The sequence below is a fragment of the Ornithodoros turicata genome, chromosome 8 (genome assembly GCF_037126465.1).
Source record: "Ornithodoros turicata isolate Travis chromosome 8, ASM3712646v1, whole genome shotgun sequence".
Taxonomy (NCBI): Eukaryota; Metazoa; Arthropoda; class Arachnida; order Ixodida; family Argasidae; genus Ornithodoros; species Ornithodoros turicata.
Window position 1 is genome coordinate 11,223,879 of NC_088208.1, and position 25,801 is coordinate 11,249,679.

General features: G+C 46.9%; 1 protein-coding gene across 1 annotated transcript; it reads left to right on the plus strand.

The window, feature by feature from the left end:
• The first annotated feature begins 259 nt into the window (after positions 1-259).
• LOC135367505 (uncharacterized protein K02A2.6-like) lies at positions 260-808 on the plus strand. Its single transcript, XM_064600805.1, has one exon. It carries the CDS (start codon positions 260-262, stop codon positions 806-808), a length of 549 nt encoding a protein of 182 aa, XP_064456875.1.
• Positions 809-25,801: the final 24,993 nt, after the last annotated feature.

The following is a 25,801-nucleotide window of genomic DNA, read 5'->3' on the forward strand; positions in this document are numbered from 1 at the left end:
CTTCGTAGGCATCGCTGGAGGAGATGGCAGCACAAGATCGAATATATCACTGCTCCTAAACGGTAGGCCACACTTTGTCAAAATAGACACGGGAGCAGATGAAACTGTTATATCTTATGAAACGTTCTGCCAGCACCGTAAGCCAGGCATCACGCCAAGAAACCCCTGAAGACAGCTACACGGTGCAGACGGCAAACCACTCTAAATCGAAGGAACGATCGATTGTGACCTCGAGCTAAATGACGAAACGGCAAAACAAATGATCTACGTGGTGAAGGGACTTAGGAAGTCGTTGCTTGGAAAACCAGCAATAGAAAAGTTTTGTTTGTTCCCACAAGTGAACAACGTGGCTTCTCCCCCTCGTATCGGGGGCACCGAGACAGTCTACCTCTGCAATCCGCGTAAGGACTTCCCTCAGCTCTTCAAAGGACTCGGTAACCTCAAGGAGGAACATACCCTTGTTCTCAAACAAGATGCAAAACCGCATGCTGTCGTTTCTACGCGCCGAGTGTCACTCCCTCTCTTCAAAAGGACACGGGAAGAATTAGAACGAATGCGGAAGCTTGGGATTATCACACCAGTACATGAAGCAACAGAATGGTGTGCTCCAATTGTGGTGGTTCCGAAACCGTCAGGAAACGTCCGTATCTGTGTTGACCTATCAGAACTCAATCGACATGTGCACCGCGAATGGCACCCCATACCCTCAGTGAAGCAGACACTAGGACAGCTCTCAGGTGCAAAAATATTCTGGCGGCCGGATGCTAACTCTGGCTTTTGGCAAATTCCTCTTAATGAGAATAGCTGACTGCTCACGACATTCATCACACCGTTCGGGAGATTTTGCTTCGATCGCCTCCCGTTCGGCATCAGTTCGGCGCCAGAACACTTCCAGAAGAGAATGGCGAGGATCTTAGAAGGCCTCCAAGGGGTACTGTGCCACATGGATGACGTCCTGATCTACGGTTGTACAGAAGAGGAACATTCCCAGCGACTGAGAAAAGTGCTACAGCGATTAGACGACGCACAACTTACCTTGAATTCCGAGAAGCGCGTTTTTGGAACTTTCAGCATCACTTTCCTAGGACACAGAATAGACGACAATGGCATTCGACCGGATAATAGCATCCTCAAGTCAGTACAGGAGATGCCACCGCCATCAAACAAACGCGAACTCCGACGTTTACTTGGCATGGCAACGTATCTGGCGAGATTCGTGCCTCGTCTTGCTGATGTTCTACATCCCTTAACATCAATGTTAAGTACGAAAAACGACTTTGTCTGGGACAAGGCGCAACAACACGCCTTTCAACAGTGGAAGGACATTCTTTCGACACGTCCCGTTCTGGGAATTTTCGACCCAACAAAGGACACCATCGGATCCGCCGAAGCCTCCGCGTACGGACTAGGTGCAGTTCTAAGGCAACAGCAAAGCGACGGAAAGCTAAAAGTGATCGCCTACGCGTCTCGCACCGTGACCGAAACAGAAAGGCGATACGCGCAGATCGAGAAGGAAGCTCTAGCGTTGGTGTGGGCTTGTGAGAAGTTTAGGGACTACCTCATTGGAACCCGGTTTACTCTAGAAACCGATCACAAACCGCTAGTTGCCCTTTTCTCTACCAAGTCCCTGGATGACCTTACGCCAAGGCTGCAAAGGCTACGTATGCGTATAATGCGTTTCTCCTACGACATTGTTCACTTCCCGGGAAAGAGCTTCTCGCTGCTGATACTCTGTCAAGAGCTCCACTTCCCACAACAGAATGTGGAGACCTCGATGAAGAAGTTCAAGGTGACGTACAATGCGTAACAGCCAATGTACCAGCAACAGCTCCAACGCTTGACTGAATTAAAGAGCAACAAACAGCTGATCCTACTTGCCAGCAACTGGTCCGTCTCACTAAGCACGACTGGCCAAGCAAAAGGGACACCCCACATGATCTTAAGCAATTCTGGGATCATCGACATCAGCTGTCTATTAGCGGTAAAATACTGATGTACGGCTCAAGAATAGTCATCCCACAGTCCATCCGCAACACCATTCTACAGATGCTTCACGAAGGTCACTTTGGAATTGGCAAATGTCAACCTCGTGAGAGAGAGTTAGTGTGGTGGCCAGGGATAAATGCAGACATCGAGCAAATGGTAAAGGACTGCAACATGTGCGCGCAACACCGCATCAACAGGAAAATGCCGCTAATGCCTACATCATTTCCACAACGTCCGTGGGAAAAGGTAGCAATGGATTTGTTTTGCCTAAACGGACAATGGTGGTTAATTGTCACCGTCTAGTATTTGCGCTACCCTGAAATTGCTCGATTAACGAGTCTATCGGCCGCAACGGTGGTGAACCACTGCAAGTCCATTTTTGCACGACACGGCATAACGAACGAAGTAATATCCGATAACGGACCGCAGGTCGCCGGTGCAGAATCATCAGCATTTCGAAAATTCGCAGAGGAATTCAAGTTCAAACACACCACTTCGAGCCCGAGATATCCACAAAGCAACGGCATGGCAGAAGCATCCGTAAAGATTATCAAAGGATATATGAAGAAAACGGAGGATCCGTACGAAACGCTTCTTTCCTATAGGTCAACACCCCTCAAGAATAGCTACAGCCCAGCCGAACTACTGATGGGTAGACGATTGCGAATTAGACTTTCCACAGCGGAAGAAATGCTGCTACCCAAGAAGGTAGACCACGAGGCCGTAAAGAGTGCGAAGAGCTACTGAAAAAGAGACAGAAACAACAGTTCGATAGACACTATGGCGTTCGACCTCTCTCTGATCTTGATGAGGGTCAAGATATATGGGTCATCGATGTACAAAGAAGAGGATGCGTGAAAGGTCCAGCCTCAACACCACGTTCCTATCTTGTGGCAACAGTGAGCCGTGATCTTCGCCGCAATCGGTCGCATCTCATCCCGCTGTCACACAGTTCACGTGATGACCAGTTAGCCGAAACTACAGACCTCGCACATGCACAAATGCATGAAAGAATTCGCACTTGTGAGAATATGTCTCAAATGCATACCAGAAGTGGACTCTGCATTAGGCCAAAGACTTTTCCTGAGTCAGAGACTTCCAAAGGAGAGGAAATGTGAGGTATCTGGCATTCGAGCTCAGCCCTTGACTCATCTTCACAGCGCGTCTTCGCACTGCCAGTTAAAGGCTTTCGCGTCTCATATTCCCACCCTTGTTTATCTTTCCTGGCGGGCTTTGTCGAAGGGCAGTCCGCGCTTGGTACTCGTATAATAAACAGCTATCTTATAGCGGCAGCTCGACATGGGTTTTTGTTCCCCTACGGAGTCTAACGCACAACAGTTACCATTACCGTTACCCTTCCCTGTGCAAAACGTGTGCCCCTTCGTACACTTCTCTCATTCCCACTGTCACTCCTCTTTGATATCGCACACAGTGATTGCCACGAGCCTTATGCCTGGGTGGATGCAGTGTAGTGTCTAGCTCTACAACCGAGACTTAGATAAAAATGCGGGAGGGTATCTGCGCCGCACAGCGGTTTGGGTTCAGCGCATGATACCGTCGCCTTCGAAGTCGAGGACGATTCAGCACTGGGCAGTTTACTTTATTTTTGTTCACAAGACAGTTCTACAGTGTGATGGAGAGGAGGACCCTACCACTCACAAACTGCGCGGGGATGCAAAGTTCACAAATCACAGCGATGTGGAGCCTTTCCTAAAAGACATGGTGAGACATTAGACGTACAACACTGAAATGCGAGAGAACTTCATTTTCGGTTTTTTCCGCTCTATATGTAGGCGTCGTCCATTTGGTCCTTCTCAGACCTCGCAACTCGTCAAACTGAATAGGATGCTACCGTCGTCGCACTTTTACTACCTGAAGTGTGCCCGCTCTATCAGGAACTAACACAAGAACTTATTACGGAGGAAGCTTTCCTATTCGCATTACTCTTTCCTCATAATCCTGCGTAGCGTTGACAATGGCACCCGTGAGAACACCTCCTCCGTGACGCATTCCGAAGGATTATATATTACATTACGAATAGATATACATTACGAATCTATAACCGCGATTAGTATATTGCGCTGACAGTATTTTGCGTTCGTGCGGCAGTGACACGTTACCTGTGACACAGCGAACCTTTTAAGGGGGATCATGCCTGTTTCGTTGGCTTGCATTTTCAATGGGAGAAGCAATCAATTTTTTCTCGGCGAATAATGTACCGATTTCAACAGGACCGGTCTTATCTGATAGCTTTTCGCAATATAGATAAATATCATTTACCAAAATGTGTATATAGTTTTTTTCAAAAAACGTCACGCAAAATGTGAAAAGCTAGTGATTCACAATTTTTCCCACTTGCAATAACGCCCATTTCAGATTTTCGGCTTTTCAGCATGAACAGATGCCTTCATCTGCTTCACTCGAGCTTTTCGGTGAACCCCACCAATGCCCAATGTAGGTCGACGCTGGCTTAGCTGTTCCGAGTCTGGGAATGACGGAAGCTTGCTTATACTGTCGCTTTTTTGGTATCTTTGTGACACTCGAGCGTAATCTATTGTGGAATGTCACCTCATGCATCACGTTTACTCAAACGCAAAATCCTCTTCAATGACCAGAGGTCAATTTTCGATGTATTGGCACTCTTCCACTACACATACTGTAGAATGCAGTGATGTAGTTCATCCGCATTCAAACCCATTGCATTTCTTTCTTGCGGTCAGTATATTATAACATGGATTCCGCTGCCTCGCAAGTGTCCCCTACATTTTTTCAAAGAGTAATATGCTGACATCCATCTGAACGTAACGCTCATGGCAGCATGCAGATCCGAAACAAGGGCATTCAATCTTTAACTGTAAGCTCTGCGGGAATAATTGCACTGTTGTTTGCCTCGTTCGTTATAGAGGAAAGTAAATGTTTTTGCCGTGTTCGGTGTTATGTCCGATAGCGCTACCGCAGAGTGGGTAGTGCGCCCACCGTGCGCCCGTGTGCGTCCTCCTACAATTATCAGTAATGAACACTAGAAACGCTCGCCGACGAGGAACTAACCTGGCCTCTTAAAAAAAAAAGGATGGAACGCCCGCCTTTATTATCTCCAGTGTTGGTGAAAGACGTTTTAAGGCCTTATTTGTGCCATACCTTATGCTCCTGCTTGTCGCAAGCACATATCGCTAGAGGGCATGCCATAAAGTATCACTACAAGTGAAATAGTAAAAAGTTGCAATAGTGCGGCCCAGTAAAAAGTACTAAACCGTAAATAGGTAAAATAAGTCCAAAATTGGACAACTGTTGGATAACATAAAAACCAGGCAAACACGTAGAATACACGTTGAGGTCACATTCCCAGTCTGTAATGCCATCCTAGAATCTGCGATAGCGTTCAACGTAGATTCTACGCAGAGAAACCGCCCAAAAACAAGTAGAATAAACTACAATTTTATAACCATATTTCTACGTTGGCTGTTGTTTGTTCTACGTTAATAGAGAACGTTCTTGGAATGGCGTGAATCACAGTTGTCTATTGCAGGTTTTCTATTGCTACCTGTTCCTACTACGCTACTTTAAAGCTCCACTTCTGCTAGCGCAAAAGCGCAGGTATCTCCAAACCTGATTGTGTTCAAATACAACAGTACAAATGTGTAATAGTGAATATCCTATAAGATAATGAGGGGTCATGATCGTTTATTAAAATCTTAAATTAGTTACTGGTACATGTAGAGGCATGTAAAAAAAGGATAATCACTGATAATGGTTACAATAATAATAATCACATGCATGGTCGCTGCGTCTCTCCGGAACGGTCATCTCTAAAGGATAACCAATAACATGAGTCTCTCCATCTAGTGGGATAGGAGCCCAAACAGTGTCATAAATAGGCGTGAAAAGGAGACACTTTACAACTAGTGGGAACGCACGAATTGAAGTGTATTACCATTGCGGAAGCAGCCTCCTCACTGGCAGGTCCGAGCGTCGATATTCTCAACCCTGTAACTCTCCACTGCGCAGCCACAACATTCGCTCTTCGCATAGAACAAAAGGAGACCGTAGAGTTACTTCTCTCTATATGTAATGTGGTTTGGTCGGCATGTGCGTTCGGCGCATTTTTACGAGACAGTTATTAGTGTGAGCCTCAGGGGGCGACGTCTGCGAGCCTTTAGCCAGTCGCTATCCATTTGGATGCAACGGGGGAGGGTTCTGGCCACGGGCTCAACATTTTATTTTCTCGCATGAAATCCTGTCACTGGTAATCCACTTTAGGTATTATGTGCCACAAGATGTGTCAGAGCTTGTAGTATGAGCGTGTGGAGAGTGCATATGGTGCTGGGGCGAAACGAGAGCAGCAAATCCAGTGAAGCCTTGCTGTCAGTCAGAACAACCCACTGTGCAGCCAGCAGACCGAGCAGGTGCTGTAGACCAGAGAGGATGCCGAGGAGTTCTGCTTCCATAGAAGAGCTGGGAAGAGCTGCAAGGACGACAGGAGCTGGGAACAAGGAACAGGGAGCTCGAGATTGTGAGCCTGGAGACAAAAAAACTGTTGACCACCATTAAGCTCGACTGGTATTCTTGACTGGCGCAGTCAACAGTATACCAGTCCAGTTTAGTGGCGGTTGTCTTTATATTTTATTGTGTTTATTGGGAATAAGGGAATAAGATGGAATGGGGAATAACTTTTTGGTTGGTGGTTATGTACTTTTGCATGTTGATACATACTCGAATGTGACAAGGAAAGCCCTTTGTACGCACGAGCGCGAGAGGGAAAGCCCTCTGTGCGCGACGTGCGGCCGCGAAACGCATGGGGCGGTCTTGGCACGCGCTACTTCTTGGCGCAGAGTATCTTGCTCCAAATACCCTTCGATATTGTTGATGAACAAGGAGACGTAGAGACAAGAATAATTTATTCGCGTGAACACACAGAGCGAGGGGGACGTGGTTTCAGATCACTCCTCCTCTTCATCGTTTTTAGGTTACAACAGATATCGCATGGGGGGACACCGATGGTCACCAGTATCCTTGGTCGCCTTAACCCTCGAATGATTACTACTAACGCTCACTTTCGCCTATAACGAACGAGGCAAACAACAGTGCAATAGTTTCCGCTGAGCTCACAGTTCAAGATTCAGTGTCCTTGTTTCAGATCTGCTGTCGTGGATGTCACGTTCAAACGAGTGTCCGCATATTACTCCTTCAAAAAATATAGGCGACACTTGCAAGGCAGCGGAATCCCTGTTATGATACACTGAGAACGAGAAAGAAATGCAATGGGTTTGAATGCAAATGAACTACATCACCGCTTTCTATAGTGTCTAGTGACACAGTGCTAATAGATCTAGTCACTGAAGAGGATTTTGCTTTTAAGTAAGCGTTATGAATGAGGTGATATTCCACAATAAATTATGCTCGAGTGCTCGAAAGATACCAAAAAGCCACACTATTCGCAAACTTCGGTCATTCCGACTTTCGGAATACTTAAGCCAGAGTCGGAGTACATCGGGCATATCTGGGGTTCACCCCAAGGCTTGAGTGAAGCAGATGAAAACACGTGTTCATGTTGAAAAGTTAGTGCCTGGAATGGACGTTATCCGAGGTTGGAAAAATGGTGCGTGACTAGCTTCTCACATTTTCTGTAACCTTTTTAGAAAAGCAATATGGTAGATCACATTGATCTGTGTTGTGAGACCGGTCCCGTTGAAATCGGTACATTATTTGCCGAGAAATTTTTTTATTGTTTGTTCCATAGAAAATGCATGCCATTGAAATTTGAAACCGGCATGGTCGCCCTTAAAAGCTTCGCCGTGTCACATGTAACGTGTCACCGGCGTACGAACGCGAAGTAGTGTCAGCGCAATATATTGCTCGCGGGTTTAGATTCCTAATGTGTGACCTCCAAGGCGGCCGTGAAAGGGTGAAGGCTGCTTTACATATTGTCCCGAATTCTTCGGAATGAATCAGGGATAATGTATTCTCAAAGGTGGCATTGTCGCCGCTGAAGAGCATCATTAAGGGGAGAATAATACGATTAAGAAACTTTGGACACATAGACGACGTATCGCGCGGAACAACCAGAAAATGAAGTTCTCTCGCATTTCTTTTTCTTCCTCTCCATCACAGTCTAGCACTGTCCCGTCAGCAGAAATAAAGTAGACAACCCAGTGCTGAAGCTGCTTCGACTTCGAAGGCGACGGTACCATGCGCTGAAACCAAGCCGCTGATACCCTCCCGAACGTTCATCGAGGTTTCGGCAGAAGAGGTTAGAGCCCTGCACGGGCCGACCTTTCCGGGCATATTTTTATGCGGCCCGGCCCGGCCCGGCGTCTAAGCAAATAGAGCCCGGCCCGGCCCGGTGACCCGGCGAGTAGATCTCGGCCTAGTATTTCCAGCCGCGACGTACGCGTTTCTGCCGATTATCAAACAAATTTATAAGTAAATTTATAAGGAGAGAGGACAAACATACAAGTGATGGCGGTTTAACACCGTAACAGCACGAGACCAAATTAAATCCAGAACGCACGCGGGCATGGGCGTTATCATTACCCTGTCAAGATTTTGCGGAGGTAGAGCATGCTGTCGACAAACTGCTTCCCAGTCCCTACCCCTATCACCAAGCTTTGCCAAAGTGATTGTGAAATATGTGAGGAGTGAGGAGCAATGTAGAGTGGCTTGGAGAATGTTCTAGAGGGTCGAATCATATGCATAATGCAGTATCCTAGCTTTGCTTGTCTTTGCGAAATATGCACAGGAATGACGCAAGCGCATGATGATATGAACTAATGCATCTCCATTGTGTGGAATTAGCTGCGTGGCCCGGCCGGGCCTGACTCTCGGGAACATATTTGTCGGCCCGTGCCCGGCCCGGCCCGCGGTGCTGGCGTATTTTGTCGGCCCGGGCTCGGCCCGGAGCACACAGCCAATAACAAGCCGGGCCCGGGCCGGGTCGGGGGCCCGGGCCCGTGCAAGGCTCTAGAAAAGGTACACGCTACACTGCTTCCGCCCAGCAATAACGCTCGTAGCAATCACAGCGTGCAATATCAAAGAACAGCGACAGTGGGGGGTGAGTGGGGATGAGAGAGTGTACGAAGGAGCACACCTTTTACACTCCGTCAGCTCTATCACGTGACCTCGTCGCGAAGTCGCTGCCACGCTCCGTCTGCGTATATCTAGTATATCCGTCTGCTGGCCACGTGGAGGAGAGAAGAAAAGGAGGCGCCCCAGCGGCTCTTCGAGAAGCGTGGGGCAAGCGACGGTGAGGATAGGAGATGAGCTGTAGCTTCTTTGGAGCCATGCGAGGGTCACGTTACCTGAATGGCCCAATGAGGTCACTTTGCACACGTCACTTTGGGGGCCACTTCGGCGCGCTACCATCACACCTCTCCAAGTATTCCGAAATTATGCCTTGTGAGCTCCTATAGAGATGTATGTAACCGAAACCGGCCCCCAATCTCGGCTTCACTTCTCGGAGCAGTAGGGCTCCTCCTCTCTTTCCTTCCTCCATGGCTGGCCAGCAGGACTGGTGGATGCAGACGGCGGGTGGCAGCGACTTCGCGACGAGATCACGTGATAGAGCCGAGTCACGTGGGGCTCCGCTGACGGAGTATCAAAGTGCGCCCCTTCGTACAGTAATCTCATAACCCCATTGACGTTCCTCTCTGATATCGCAGACGCGGTGATTGCCACGAGCGTTATGGCTCAGCAGAACCAGTGTAGCGTCCATCTCCTCTACCGAGAAGTGGAAGAGCGTCCGGTGGGTATTCTGCAGGGTGTATCGTCGTCTCTCAAGGAGCTTCATCACTGGATGGTCTACTTTATTTTTGATGACGGAACAGCTCTAGAGTGTGATGGAGAAGAAAACTTTACCTCCAAGAAACTACGTACAAATGCAAGGTTGTTAAGTCGCAGCGATGTGGAGCCTTTCCTAAAAAACATGGTGAGACCTTAGACGTACAACATTGAAACGCGATGGCACGTCAGTTTCTGATTTTTCCGCGCGATATGTACACCTCATCCATTTAGTCCTCCTCACAGCTCACAACCCCTCAAACTGGATAGGATGCTACCGTTGTTGCCTTTTTATGTGGGTCCATATATCGGGAACTTACAAAAGAACGTCTTCTGCAACATGCTTTATTACGCTACGTCCACACTACGTCATCGAACCCCTCGAACGCCGGGGAGAGGGCTCATTCACCTCTGATTCAGCAGAGGAAGCATTATTTACATGTTGGAAGTTGGAAACATAAGTGAACCCCCAAGGTGTAAATCTAACTATCAGAAACTATCTAATCATCTAACTAAAAGAAACCAATGCCACGAAACAAATTCAAAAGAAGATTTAAATGAAAGTGACAACAGCAACAGAAATGCAAATAACTGTGACAGGAATGTGTTTCGCGCGCTTTTAGATGAATAATACATGGCTGCTGTGGACACATGAAAGGGGGAACGTTTTGCAGTGAATTTTTGGCATAATGTTATTATCATGAAACGTTATTAAGTGGTGAGTTTATTTTTAGCTTTACTCCCGGCGAACGAATTTAGCTCCGATTTTCTCTATTCCAGGATGAGATGAGGTTTCCTCATGATAAACGTTCGCGCGATCGACAAGTAGGCTCCTGCCATACGTGGTGCAACTACTGAGATCTGAGAACTGAGTCTCGTGCTTCTCGTATCTTTGCCTCACTTACCACATCTCGAGTGTTGTACGCGCCGTTTTTCTTTCTTTTCTTTTTATTTTTTTCTAATCAGGTCCTTGTGCTGTTATCTTTGCTTCACTCTTTCCCGTGCGGCGCCGACGGGGCAATCCACCTTGCCGTATAGCACTCCTTCCTTCACTGAATATTATTAGCTGCAACCCATCCGTTCCATGCCAACACTATACCATGCGCTGAAACCAAGCCCCTGCGCGGCGCTGATACCCTCCCGAACGTTCATCGTTCGGAATTGTCCTCATTTGTCGTTCCAGAAAGAAATGTTTAAGCGAGAGGTACCCGTGTCAAAGGATGTTGGGCAGATACCTCATGTATACACGCTGGAAAAGCGGCGGCTAGGTTTTAGCCGCATTTGGAAAAGGCACGTTGTCTCCCTCACGGTATTGTGCAGATAGGTTTTTCCTGCATAATGTTGATGAGAAATGCGATCATCACTGAGAGCGTCACCTCGGTTTACGGTGATTAATGTGTTACCCAATAATATGCGTAACACGACAGAGACGAATGGGATGAAGGAACATTTTATGAAGCCCACTAGTACATCTCTCTCCTTCGTTTTTTCTTTTGTTTTTTTTGTGCTATAAATTTTCAGTTCCATTACGATTGCCTTGTTTCTTTAAAAAAAAAAAAACAATAATCCACGCAGGTAATAGATAATTCGATTTCGACATCGTAACAAATGAATTGTTAACACTCCATGGACAACCTGCGTGCTTTTTCATATTTCTATCCTCGAATGAGTTGAAGTCGGGTGCAGGTAATGTGACCGTATTCCTCCGTGCAGGCAGGATGGATGAAAGAGCGGGACCTGTCCTGTCCAAATCGGAACGCCTGGTCACATTACGTGTTCGTGCATAGCTTAAAGGACAACGGAAGCGAAATTTGTCCATTGCAAAAAAGGGACCGAACAAGGTGTAAATATTATGTAAAATTATGGTGCCACTAGTATTTTGCAAGTACGCTGTACGGATGGGCATATTTTTGACGATTACGAGCGCGCTGGGCCGCCCACCCGACACGATCGCCCATGGAGCGCGCCAAGCATTGCGGGAAAATCTGAGGAGCGCGTGACGTCAAATATCTCTCGCGCTCCATGTGCGGCTGCACGGTAAACGGCACAAACACGGCGAATTCTGAATAACGCCTGAAGATGTTCGATACGGAGATCTCGTGAAAGTCTGAAGGCGATATATCCTATGAGAGATGGGTTCGTACATGCTTCTTCGTCTCTGTTCTTTCCCCGTAGCGGGAATTAGACGTACGCCGAAACGCCAAATGAAAGTCAGGAACTCCAACAGGAGAGCCAACGTGCGTCACTTCCGTGGTCTGCTACGGCGGCGCGGCGACGCTCACCAGGGGCTCAGAGTGCTCCACAGCCGAATGTTATATCGCGGTTGTGGCGGCATTTCAACTAATATACGCAAATCTAAGTCGAATTCCGGATTGTTTTGGTACACATCGCAATATGAGGCAAATAGCTTTGCAGCCTATTTTCGCTTCCGTCGTCCTTTAAATTAGCAATACTCACGCATTTACAGAAACAGTGGATTTCGGAGGAACGAGGGGAGGTGGAAGTGGGGCCAATATATTGGGCGGGGCTGCCCACACGAGCTCGGTACTTGGGACCTGGTTCGCTTTCTTTTTTTTTTTTTTTTTTTCGTGCATGAAGATTAGGAAAGTATTCTGGTATTACATCATCTGCGGCAGGTGGTTGCACGGTTTGTTGACTGGTGTAGATCCTAAGACATTTCGCAGCGCCATGTTCACTGGCTACGGTGACGCCCCTACAATAATACTCGTCTTCTACCGCGACCGTCACTACTAATACGACTTTCCAAAACCTGAATATGTCTGTATGTGCCATTCATATTGAGATGCACACTACTGCCCGTGGTTGACCTTTCCTTTTTACCTGCCTCTTTTTTTTTCGCAATAAACATATCCCCCCCCCCCCCGTGACGATTGGTGTAATTGATGTGTGTTGATGCCATTGAGCGATTAACCGTATATGCTATACATGAAGGCTATCGAGCGTAGCTCTAGTCATTCTACATTGCGAGTGTCGTTTTAGCGCGCACTTTTTTAAATATTTGTACACTCAGTGTTCTTTATGCACTGATCCATCAAAATGCACCTCAAAAGCTTGGAATACGGGTTCACATCGATGCAGATTATCATCTTTCTACGTAACTTGTGGCGCTGTAAGAGAATCCCTTTAAGGTCAGATTTCGATCATTTATAAAACATAAGTGAACACAGATAGCTGCTCTTGTCGACACTTAAGTGCTGCACATTTGGCACTTTTAATTTTTTTTCTGGTAACCCAAGTCATGAACTGTCTCATGAACTGTTTGACTTTACACGCAGAAACTATTGAAGGAAGGTGTTCGTTTCTCGAAAGAAGACATCAGAGAAGAGGTGGACAGAATGAACCTGAATTGCGAGAAGTATGACCTTGTCGGCAACAACGGCCAGCACTGTATCAAAAGGCTGCTCGGAAGGCTGAGTGTACCAGTGTCTGACGTCGATATAAAAGAAGCCATTGCCATTGGAGTCGGCCTAGTTGCAGAAGCCGCAGTTACAGCCTTGTTCAAATCCGCGTCTCGATAATTAAATGTGTTCTATCGACGTTCATCGCCTGAGTATTGACACACAGCCCTGGCAGAAATATCAGAGAGTGGTAGCTGTTGTAGAAAAACAGTCGGGCATGACTGAAGTCAGTGAGCCGAGTTCAGCAAAGTTCTCCTTTTCCCTGAAAGATGAAAGCCACTGAAAAGGCTAGCGCGCTGTAGGACTCGAACCCAAATCTTCTAGATTTCTGTAGGCAACTGTTGAACATGAGAGAAGTGATGTTCTGAGGTTGGAACAACATAGAAAGGACAAATACATACAAAGCCTGAAATTTGCCAGAGCCAACGCCAAATTTGCCCTTTCTATGTTGTTTCAGTATCAGAACATCAGTTCTCTCACGTTCTCTTTTTCTTTTTTCTGCTTTCTTTCTCCTTTCTTCTTTTTATTTTATTTTCGTCCTTTCCTTCACCATGTCTTTTTTTTTCGTATTCCGTTCTTCTATTCTTTTTCTTCTCCTTTCCTTCCTCCTTCCCTTCTTTGTCTTTTTCTTTTCTTTTGTTCCCATTTTTTCGATAGCAAGCCGACCTTCGGCCGACCGGCTTTCGGATAGCAAGCCGACCTCCATCTGGCTAACCTACCCTTTCTGTTTTGTTAATAAACATACCCCCCCCCCCCCCAACAAAGTAGTTCTGCATTCCTGTTGCTCGTTTTTCCCTTCCTCTCCCTATCTTCACAAACTGCAGTGTCTGCGACGAATGCTAGAAGCGGTCTTCGCAAAGTGAGACGCTGTATTACGGAATCGGGCATTTTCTCTTCTTGGGGAGCCTGTTCTTTCAAGTCTGAGACACCCCAGGTGCCGGATCCACGCCGCCAGAGGCGGTGGGATGGAATAGCTACGTACGCGTGGTTCTGTTTGCTCGCAGCAGGGTTGTTTACAATACAGGCTTATACAGGTATTGAGACGTGTGTTGTGTGTTGTGCCTCTGGGTGTCCAGATCCCGGCTTCTACTTTATGGAGCACAGGTATATATTCCTTCCACGGCATCAAGTAATCTGTGCCCTCTAATTTTTGTATTGCACTGTGCCTGTGTTTTGCTCATTTGGATTACCTATAATGGCTTGTACTGTACGTGGCCTGGCGTATGGTTTCACCCATGTAGCCAAAGATGGGACAATAAATGTCTAATCGACGTCTAAATTTGGACGTCTGGCTGGTCTAGCAGATGTCTCTCAATAGCCTTAATATCTACACTCTCAATGTCGTCCCCTTTATTTAAAGACAAAAAACATAGCCAAAAATTATCTCTATTTAGAAGTGCCAACTGTTCCCTTTTGTTTCTTCTGAAGGAAGGCTACATGATCATCTCTAAAACTATCAAAATTGCCTTTATATTAAGGGGACTCTTTCCTCTAAAATATACCTTTGCTCCTCTCTAATTTTTGTAGCCTTTATTTAGCAGGCTGTTTGTACCCTGTGAGATAATCCTTCTATATTGCTTTTCCAAAATCTGTTCAGATCCCGTTACACTCCACAATAACACTGAGTCTCGTCTCCAAGGGCTATCAGAGCCGCCTTTGCGGCGCTTGGCGAATATTATTTAAACAGAACAGGACCTTTGAGCTGGCAAGGTCCAGGAATCCTGTTTAATTAATATTTCCCAAGCACTGCCAAGATGGCTCTGATTGTGCTTGGGGACGAGACTCAGTGTTGTTGTGGAGTCTATAACGGGAGCTGTATACAGATTTTGGATATAAGCTGTACAAAAGGATTATCTCATGCGAGAGCCGTACAGTATGTTTCGAGAAAAAAACAAAACAGTCCACTTGGCACATCGGCCAATGGATGGGCCGCGTGTACAGCTCACTAGTACAAAAGTGCGCGCTTTAAACTGGGAACTCGTGAAAACTTTGATACACGATGGTTGCCAGATAGTACGTTCATTAAGGCGGTAGTACATAAATAATAAGTATTAAAACAATAAGCAGTAAAATCATATATGACTCTTTCGCGAGTGTGACAGAATGTGCTAACCATGACGAAGAGAAGTGGGCGTCGATAACATTCTTCGTCTCTAAAAAAGGAATGAATAGTCGTCGCTGTGCATGTTTTTAAGTGATGCGCCCGACCAATGGCCCTCTCACACAAATCTTCTAATTTTGAAAAATGTTTATACAAAAATAGTGAGCACTAACACACGCGTATCCATCAGCCCGTATAAACGTGGGGAGCCTACCAAAGGGGACTTTCCTGGTCTGTGGTCACTGGTGTCGAATTGTTCCGCCAGGGCATTTTTGTGAAGAATTCCGCTGCACACAGTGCTGCGACCACTAGCCCCCTCGTTTATTGCGACAACAATAAGAAAAGGCACAATTAAGTTGATTCAAGAATATATTATCAAGTGATACACACATCACAAAATTGTGAAAACTATACCAAACTTGGATGTATCAAGTGAAATGGATTACAATCACAGCCACAGGCCTTTTGCGAGCTCCTACATTTAGAGGGTGATATAGTCAAAACTCTAGCAGCACAATGTCCTTTTGTCGTTGCCGGCTTCATCAACGCCCAGTAAAGTAGCCAGGACATGGACAGTCGGCGCTGCACATGCCACGGCGAATGCCGTGATTGTCTTTGTTTGTCACCGGCATGGCGTGGACTCCTGAAACAGGCATGTGGCGATGTCTTTCTCATCAAGGCTTAACGAGTGATGCTCACCTGATAGGTGTGAGCGCGGTGCTGCAATTGCTAGAACAGAGGATAAACTGCTAGGTAAAAACTCTTTGCCAATTGATGCGCGAAACAGGCAACTTACCGACAATTTTTCAAATGCTGTCCATGGAGACGCGCACCACACGACTTCGCATAACGACAAATGCGTGCCTTGACAAGAAGACGAAGGGGGAAAGAGTGGGGTTGATCACGTGCGACGCGAGCTGCCGTTGTAGAGGTGACGGAAGCTCGGAAGGTCGGAAGGACGGAAATTGGAAGGTGACATTGCTAGAATTGCATGTCGGTGCGAAGGAGTCATGAAAATATGTAACATACCGTTTGCACAGAGAGCGGTTAGTAACAGTCACACCGCATTGCATCTTGCTATCTCCGTATCAGCGCTCACAATACTTGCAAGACATCACAATACTTGCGGTGACATCAAAATTGCTTCTATATTAAGGGGACACGATAGCACGGCGGCAACGCTGCGCTCCTGACAAAGCCGTCCCTTTGATTTTGAAGTTAGTTACCTGCGTATAACTTATAAACTGGGTGTCACCTTAAGGACAGCACACACACACATACATTGGATGGTGATGGGGTGGGCGATTAACCGCCGCTGAGGCGGTACATTTAGACATCCGACGTCTACCGCTAGCCCAACTTTAGACCTTTTATACACCAGACTGAGGCAGTTCCTAGCCCTGTACTAGACCTTAATTATCCATAATGTCTAGGATTATACCTTCATTAGCCTTTACTTGGACCTCACCTAAAAGCTTCTCTGTATGTGTGCGTGTGAAAGTGACATGCAGTAGCTCACATATGAAGCACATTTTGACAAAACTTTATTTTAAGTAAAGCAATTAAAACACTGCAAAAGTGACCAACGTATGCACTCTGTACAAGTTCATTCGGGTACAAATTCATTCGTCTGCACTGCGCCTCTGGCGCTGTCCTCAAATTAGTAGCACTATCAAAACAGCCTCAAATCACACAACTGTTATTACATGGCTTTCAGAAGCGTGAGCATTCATCATCGAGATGGGGATCGCTTACGAGAAACAACACAAAACAGTGACCCATTAAAACACAAACTTGATTCAGCACTTACACGTCTTTGAAAGCGTACCGTTGATCACCAACACACACGCCGTAATGAACAAAGCTTAAACTGATGGGGCACGTATCCGCAATATCCAACCAACGAATAACGACGACCAAACATTGTACTTCACTCAGTCATGTCCTCGGCGATGGTGTTCTTCTGTCTTTTCGTAGGCTTGGGGACTCGTGATATCCCGTCCAGTTTGCCTTTCTTTATCCAGCGTCGGCGAGAAAGAGTTCCATTACCAGCACGCGACGACTCCATCCATTGCCTGCCACTTCGTACGGGCTTAACCTGCAAGAAAGACCATTTCAAAATACATTGCTAGAACTGCATGTCAGTGCCGGCCTGAAACGCTCTCACCCACATGCAGTACAATGTTGCACAGATGGCAAAAACAATAGCTAGAAGTAAGAGCTTCAGTATGAAGTTACAACAACAGCTGTACCATGAAGGAGTTGCTCACAACCAACACAAAGTTTGAAATCACGCGGACTTTTTGCAACGCGAACGAGATGGCTCTCAGCGCGAAAACCGCGTGCACAGCATGGTGCACACATAGAGTTAATATGCAGTTAATAGAGTAATATGGAGTTAATATGTTAGGGTGCACAGCATGGGGGAAGGAAACACAGGAGCGGCCCTTCCAATTTTTTGCCATTTTGACGGGCATGCCAGCTTTGCACTGCATGCTGGGATGCTCCTGTCTACCATGTGACCGCTCACGTGACCCCAAGAGCATGCGTAGGTCAGCTGCCAAAGCAGACGACGGGAGTCGTGGTTGTCTTGCAGTTCAGATATCTGCATTGTGATGAACGACGCGCATCCATCTTTCTTTGTGTGTGTTCGGAGGTCTACTCTTGGTTTACCATTTTAACATGAAAAACGGTTAGGAGCAACCATTTTACTACAAGACCGGTCAGGTTCTGCAGGACAACCACGCAGGACTAGAAACATCATTCGCAGTAGCGATGTTTGTGTGACGACGTGGCCGCGTGTTGTGTGTTGCTGAAGCGGTAAAGCAAGCCAGGAATCAAATTTGTACAACGCTGGAGGCAATCAATTGAATCTGCAGCTGCAGCACAGCGCCGGCTTGCAAAGGGAGGGCTCAAGATGAATCTCTCACAGACAGGGGTACGCCCAAACAGCCGTTCGCGTGCGGACGCACGCTCTCCCGTTCGTCAATAAACCAGTCATCATTATGTAGCCACAGTGAAGCCACAGTGACTCCAGCCTTATTCACCTTCATCCCTTCATCATTCTCATCATCACTCCATTTCTCATCATCACCCCACCCTCACAGTACATGCTTACAAGAAACGTTATTCCCGTGACAGAGCTGCTTTCTGTTGAACGACAGCCGCAACCACGGTTCGAACACGTTAACAAAAGGATGTTTCCCCAGTGGTGCTCAGATTTTAAGAGTAAATGACTTTGGAAAAGCGTAAAAGCAAGAAAAGCAGCGAGAGCAACAAAGCGTTGCCAAACCGAAACTTTAGAGAGGATCACGTGGTGGACAGGAAGTAATGGCGGTTTTGACAGGAGCGACCGCCAGAGGGGTCCCACAGAAATCTGCTCGAAACGGCCGCTCCTGTGTTTCCTTCCTCCATGGTGCACAGACTTGCAAATTGAAATGGAGAAGGGAGAATGTCACGGTCACGTTGGTCACGTGGTGCAGAAGTCACGTGGCGCTGCGCTAGTCGAAAGAGAGGATGAGAGGGTAAATCAGAGAGGAGACGCGGGAGGCGGGTGAGGCACGAAGTCAGAGAAGAGTCCGGATTTTTTCTTCTGTTCTCTCGAAGCTCGGAAGCTCGCTCGGAGCCTTGGCTTGTAGAGGAAAGTTTACTGGTTGTTTGCGGTTAATTTTGAAGGCATCCTTGACGATTGTAATTTCATCTGAAGTGCAGTTACGCTATTATTTCATTGACTGCCTTCAGATGCAACTAGTGCATCGAAAGCCGTAGATGTGCTCGTGTAACACGCAGCAAATGCGTGTGTGTGTGTGTGTGTGTGTGTGTTTTGTTTTCTTTCAGCTACCTCCTCCTCCTTCAATTAACTGGATGGCTTCAGGAGCTATGTGGTCACCCTTGTTGGCACCTGCAGCAGAGGAGTCACAGTAAGCGAGTTTCGCCGCCGCGATAATAGTGTCGCCGCCGTCGCCGCTGAAATTTCCCGCCAAATTCCGGCTATTTGATTTTCATTGGCTCCGGTCCCCCACGTGACCTTTCTCGATCATGATTGGCTGAGGCTCATTTAACCTGTGGATTCTCCCGCGTTCGTTTCTCCGAGGCGCCGGCCCGTCTGACCGTTGTGTAGCTGCGTCTACGTATGTGAGGAGACGGTGATTTCGTTTCGTGGATTTCGAAGATGTTCGAGCCATGGACGAACGCCTGAATGAAAGGTAAGCAGACAAACGTATGATGCATGTCAGTGATCAGACGTTTAATACTGTCGCCTAACTGTGTGTATGGAGGTACGCCTTGTCCCGTTTTACATCACTTTCTGCCGGTTATCACTCATGATCTGTTAGATGATTATGCGTGGCGTTACTCGTTGCGTTTTGTTGCGCTATTTGAATGTCTTACGTTTAACAGACTGTTGTGCATGAAAAGAAAACAGCATGCATCGCGTACGCCGGGCTCCTCGAATTTTGTCATTAGGCGCGTAACGATAGCGTGTCTTACATAGCGTATTCAGCCAATTAACGTTGCCTGTGCTCGGGTTTACCATATCAATTACAGGTTCCTTTTTTTTTAATTCAGACGCCGACAGCTGTTCGTGGCCTTGCGATTCGCGAGCATGTGGCCTGTCACCTAAAAATTCTACAGTTGTGCTGGGATGAAGAGGATGGCTTCTGCGGCTCATCACGTGCTATGTATGTGTAATAATATCTACTTTCTATAAACCTAATAGGTTCCCTTAAGGATTGTATAATATGATAGTCACGCTTGCTGTTGCTCGGCACTATTTATTCTTTATTTATTCTACAGTATTCTGTAATAATCGTGTACATTTACTTGCATTCAAATGTTGCTTCTTGTTTATATGTTTACCGTGTCAATAAATTTGTACATGTGAATTCCTTCGTCTTCTGGATTTTCATTTTCTGCTTCTCGATAATATTAGCAGATGGCCTGGCGAAACGCTCGGAACAGAGGGAGGGGGGAGAGAATTCGAGTGAGAGGGTGTGGAAAGGGCACGCAGCGCACATGCGCAGTTCGATCAGCCAGCGCGCGCTTTTTGGCGCTGTTTTCCGGCTAATTTGTCGTGATTCGTTACGGATGATCACGTGGTCAAGAGGGGCGGTGGTTTTCGTGGCGAAACTGTGGAAGCTACAGCTGCACTCCACTGCCTGCAGCTCCATTTCCTCTAAACTTCTGCGTGATTGCGAAGACGTGATTCGAACGTGCCACGCTCTGACATGAGCGTTACGATGATTTCCTTCGGTCTCCCATGTGTACTTTGTGCTCCCCGTTTATATTTATAAAACGGGAGAGCGCAAGAACGGCTCGCAAGCTAATTCTGTTGCGTACTGCTCCAAACTCATCTCCTCTTTCGTCTCCACTTCTTCTGCAGATACTTCGCTTTGTGGGAAAACATGCTTTTTATGCGTATGCTTATACAAGGCTACCTGAACCAATTGCTTTCTTTAAAAAATGTAATGTTTCTTCTATAATTATTACGCGTCGCATTTCCGAGCTCTATGATGGAACTGGCTTTCCTGAGATCCCCTGCGCGGGAGGGGGTGCGGAAGAGGGGGGAGAGAGGGCTGCAAAAATCGAGCTCATACACGGCTCTGGTCGAGCTTGTCTGCTAACTCCATCACCCGTGGAGGGGGGCGGCAGTTATTTATTGGCAGGAAGAAAAAGAAAAACAGAAAGGGAATCACCCGTGGGATCAGTGCAGTAGCTAGGAGGCAGAAGAAGCCAAACAGAGTAGAACAATTTAAACGTTAATTCCAAATACGAAATAGTACCCGCATACGAAAGTATCTGAAAGTTCTTCTAGGGCTATGGAACAATCCACCATTCTAACGCTTTGCGGCAGACGCCCTGCAACGATTTCCGACAGACACAGGCTGGGCTCGACGTTGACTGTCACTCTTTGACTCTGACTACTCTAGTGTCCCAGTGACCACGTATTTCAGTGTGCACTGCCTGAAACCAGGGATGGCGAGCGAAATTACAGGCCCTGGGGATGGGTCATGCCCGGGACCCCCTCCTCACGATACCGTCGTGATAACACAGTTCAGTACTTCTTTGTATGATTACGAGAGGCCTTGGTTCTGATAGCCCCCATCCCCCTCTGCCCCCCCCCCCCCCCCCCCGCCGTCTCACCGCCCTTGCCTGCAGCCTCAGCAAACGAATGCGGATCAACAGGTCCTCGTAGCTCTCACCAACCTGACAACGTTTCCGCGTGTTTTACCTCTACATATCCCCCCGCACACGCACAAAAAGAAAAAAAAAGGCACGACACTGGGAGTCGTACAACAGTGAGTTTACGATGTCGCCAGTGCAAATAAGCGTATTCATTCCTCTGTGTGCAGTGCCTCTAACTGCAGTGGGAGAGCGGGCCGCTTCAGATTTACCATGCCCTATAGGGGCGAGGCCTGCGGCTCTGTTTGTGACCCATGCCCACTGATATACCTGTTCAAACCGTTCATTCCTTTACTTCTAGCATTCTGGCTGGTGTTACGTGGACTAATATTCTCCCTGTACATCAAATCTGATCAGTACAGGTTGAATTCCATTTTCCTCTGTGCTTCCCTTGAATGGTTGTTGCATTCTACCACGAACTGGTAGCAGACCCCTTATCTGTTAACCTGTATTGTTGCTCATCTATAGAGCCCTGTTGGACTTAGAAGTAGATCATATGACATGTATTTTTGTTCAGTTACTCCCCCTGTGTGTGGATAATTTAAATACACCGATACAAGTTTTGCAAACTATGACCTTTACCATCCTTTGGAGTCCATGTAGTTTTTCTCAGTTTCCAATCTTTTGCGTATACGAAGAGGGGAGTCAAGTCCTGTAGATCACATAAACAAAATACAGAAGCCGACACTGAAGATTTTTGTTTAAGTTTAATTTGTACAAGCTTTCGCGTGGAGGTCCACGCTTCCCCACGCGAAAGCTTGTACAGATTAAACTTAAACAAAAATCTTCAGTGTCGGCTTCTGTATTTTTTTTCCAATCTTTTGAAAACTTTCCTTGTTTAAAGCCTTCGTTGCACGAAGGCTTGTTCAGAAATCCTCGGCCGTACGCACTTCCAGGTATACGAACGCAATCTCACCATCGCACACACAAATACAGGAGTGCACCGCTGCCCGATGCTGCAGCCTCTACTAGTCCCGTCATATTAGAGTATTGCTAGCAGCAGCATACCGGCCACTGCTACTGATAACGTTGCTACTCCTCCATAGATATTCGCATTCACTTCGGATTGTGTTGTACAACGTCTGCACCTATAGTTCTCGGCATACATCCCGTACTAACGACAACAGAGAGAGGGCGCAGACAAGCTGGTTCATGATGACAAGGATGTAACCCGAGGCAGGGAAATAAACAACAGACAACAATTTCCTCAATTTCCTTCCTTGTCTGTTGTTTATTTCCCTGCCTCGGGTTACATCTTTGACATCCCGTACTAAGCATCAACCTCCTGCGCAGCGATTACATATACATAAACATAGCATCAGCAAGCAACTTCTGTGCAGAGGGGATACCACCTCCCGGGCACAATATGTTCCCTGCGGGACAAATTCTGCACTGCCTTTCAGCAAAGAGCTGCTTGATTTTTTATGCCATATATTGATATCGCACGCTAGTTCTTCAAACTTCACACTGAGCTGCGCTATCGGTTTACTCATCTGCTAGTTAATATTTGTACCGGCGTTATAGAAGGGGTACAGAAGAATGACCAGAATTTGGCAACACCACAGAAACACTAATGTACAGGGGCGAAAATTTCGAACGACAAGCGGAGCATAGGCCCAATTCTAGTAGGTCACGATTACATGCCTGCATAAGTTCTTTCAGATAACGCCGGAAGTAGCCATCGCCACCTAATCTAGGAATCTCCATAAAGTGCGTGCTTGCAGAACTCTTCAGGAACGCGTGATGCTCTGTCAGTTGCTTGGTGCTCGTACACTCCTCCCGTCCATGAATCTACTGTGTCATGCGAATGAAAATACATTGATCTCAAAACAAAGTGATGGCAGCGAGTGAGAACATCATGTCTACCGGAAAAGCGTCCGTGAGAGGGATTGCGATACAGCGCGGAGGAAAGTCATTTTGTCCTTGCTCTAAGTATCTTCACACCGTGGTCGTACGTATTTCATCCACTGGGTACTTATCAATAGGGTTATTACTGGACGAGGTTTGCACGACAAGTTCCCCAGCTCAGCGATTCTTTTTCGAACGTTTTAGGTTGTCCAGTCATTGATGGATATCAAGCACTCTTTTTCACACCTGCGCCGTATCTTAGCGGCTGAGCAGCGCAACACGATGGGCACGTGGCAAGGCGCAGCCAGGTTCCAACAGCTTCCTATAGAGCCCATAGTTTGAGATAATTCACACAACACTGGGCATACGATCAATGAGAGTGCAACGTTGTAGAAATTATGCAATGCCAGTCGGCCAATCAGGAGCCTTGACTTTGGCTGACCTTTCGACAGGTTCTGGCTACCATCGACTTCTACCGGCTTTCACGCCTACCGCCGTTTCCCTATATTCAAAATAACTGAAGCTTCTTTTGGCTAAAAGAAATATTTATTTGACACAAAGCACTGATTCAAAGATCTGGTACATGGGTGCACTGTGAATACAAAGTCCACTGCGTTGCTGACGCACTGTAACTAAGTTCGAACTTGAAGCAAAACGAGCACAGCTCTCGAAACCGACGGGGCCCGCACTTGTTCTTCACTCTCCAACCGCTCCAACTCACGAAGCATTCCAGTACCGGAGTTGATAGAGTGTTCGTTGGATAATAGTCGTGTCCAGGAACAGCATAACACACGTTGAATCACATCGACGCATGAATAAACCAGCGAACACTTCTACAAACTGTTCTGCCGATTGACATCACCGAAACACGGAACACAAGAGGACGTACGCCGTGCCGACCGATGCGAGCTATTTCGAAACTATGCTGAAATACTGAAACGGCCGCCGGGACGCTGCACACACATGCGCGCGTACAAAATGCGATTTCTAAATGTTGTCGACCAATCGGAGCGCGCACGCAGCCTGGGCCAATGAGCTTGCAACGTTGTAGATTGGCGCAGTGGTACATACTCTACAGCCGCATCCTCGGTTACCTGAGGAGGACTGGCGCAGCCTGCCACGAGGGTTCCTCGATACTTGCGCCCACTCTGAAAAGGGGGCGCAAGTGTGCACGAGCATTGAGACATCTTACAGTCGGCGTCATATTGGCGCCATCTATTGAACGTGTAGGGAGCCTTCTTTTGCGCCTCCCAGAGTCACAAAGCATGCGCAGAAACGTTGCGAAAAAGGTCCATTAGCTATCCGATTTCCCGACTACAGCGCGGTATAAATAATTTCACCCATGATCTCATGAGGGACGGACCTCGGACTCTGAACACCGGACACCCAGTGCCAGACGCGTAGGCCGAAGTGAACACAACTTGTGCGGCGTTCCTATTTTACCTACGTTCTCGACGGCCACAACCGTTCGAATCTTTCAACTTGAGGTCAAAAAGCCCTATCAACTGACGCACACAACCTCCATTATATGCCATACAGCTTGCAACAGGTGTTGGCAATCAAGTGTCCTCGTGTTTTCCAACTACATCTGAGAAATGCGTTGCTTCTCCTGTATTTCAGTAGTGCACTAATTCAAAGCTTCTTTTGGTGAACGATCCCAGTGTAACAAGTTTAGGTAATGCGTACTTAGCATACCGGAGATCTGGACCACCGGATCTGCAACTCATACATTCTCCACTCTTTTTGGAAGTTCCTATATGACCGTATATGGGATTACGGCATCAGCTTCTACATGACGTAGCATCCAACATAGAAATAGGATCTTATTTGATTGTGTGACCTACGTAGAAATGGGATCCCACATCGAAATGGGACACACGTGCAAAGAGGTTCCTACACAAAAAAGAAAAAAAAAAGCAGGTCATAAGTTAGTGGGGTCTATATGCACGAGACCTGATTTTTGCAACCCTTTTTCGCGTTCATGGTCGAATGTTGAGCGTGTATAATTTTTGCACCTTATTATTGTGCTGTGTATATAACGAACAAATGCCCTTGCCTTACGAACTATCCTTTCCTGAATCCTTTACGAAGTATGCTTCCCTTTGAAAGCATCCGAACGCCTGACGGAAGTTTCCCTCTAATGCACAATACGGGTCTGTCATATACCCTTTTGTAGTAACGAGGCAACTAGTACACAGTAAAATATATTCTACAAACATCAGAGCTCATCCACAATCATCAGGCAACCCACAATGCGAAATCTGTGGGTAAGTACCGTGAAACAGTTGAATGGACCCAGTAAAAACGGAAGCGAGAACTTGCGACGATACAATAAACAATCAAATATGTTACAGCGAACCAACTAAATCAAGTCAATTAGAGAGAGTAAACATTTGTTACTTGTGCGAACTCTAGTTTGGCTCACCCACCTCGACGCGGTTGCCCCAGTGTAATATTGGTTCCTTCAAGTTGTACCGGTACGATCTCGGGTTCC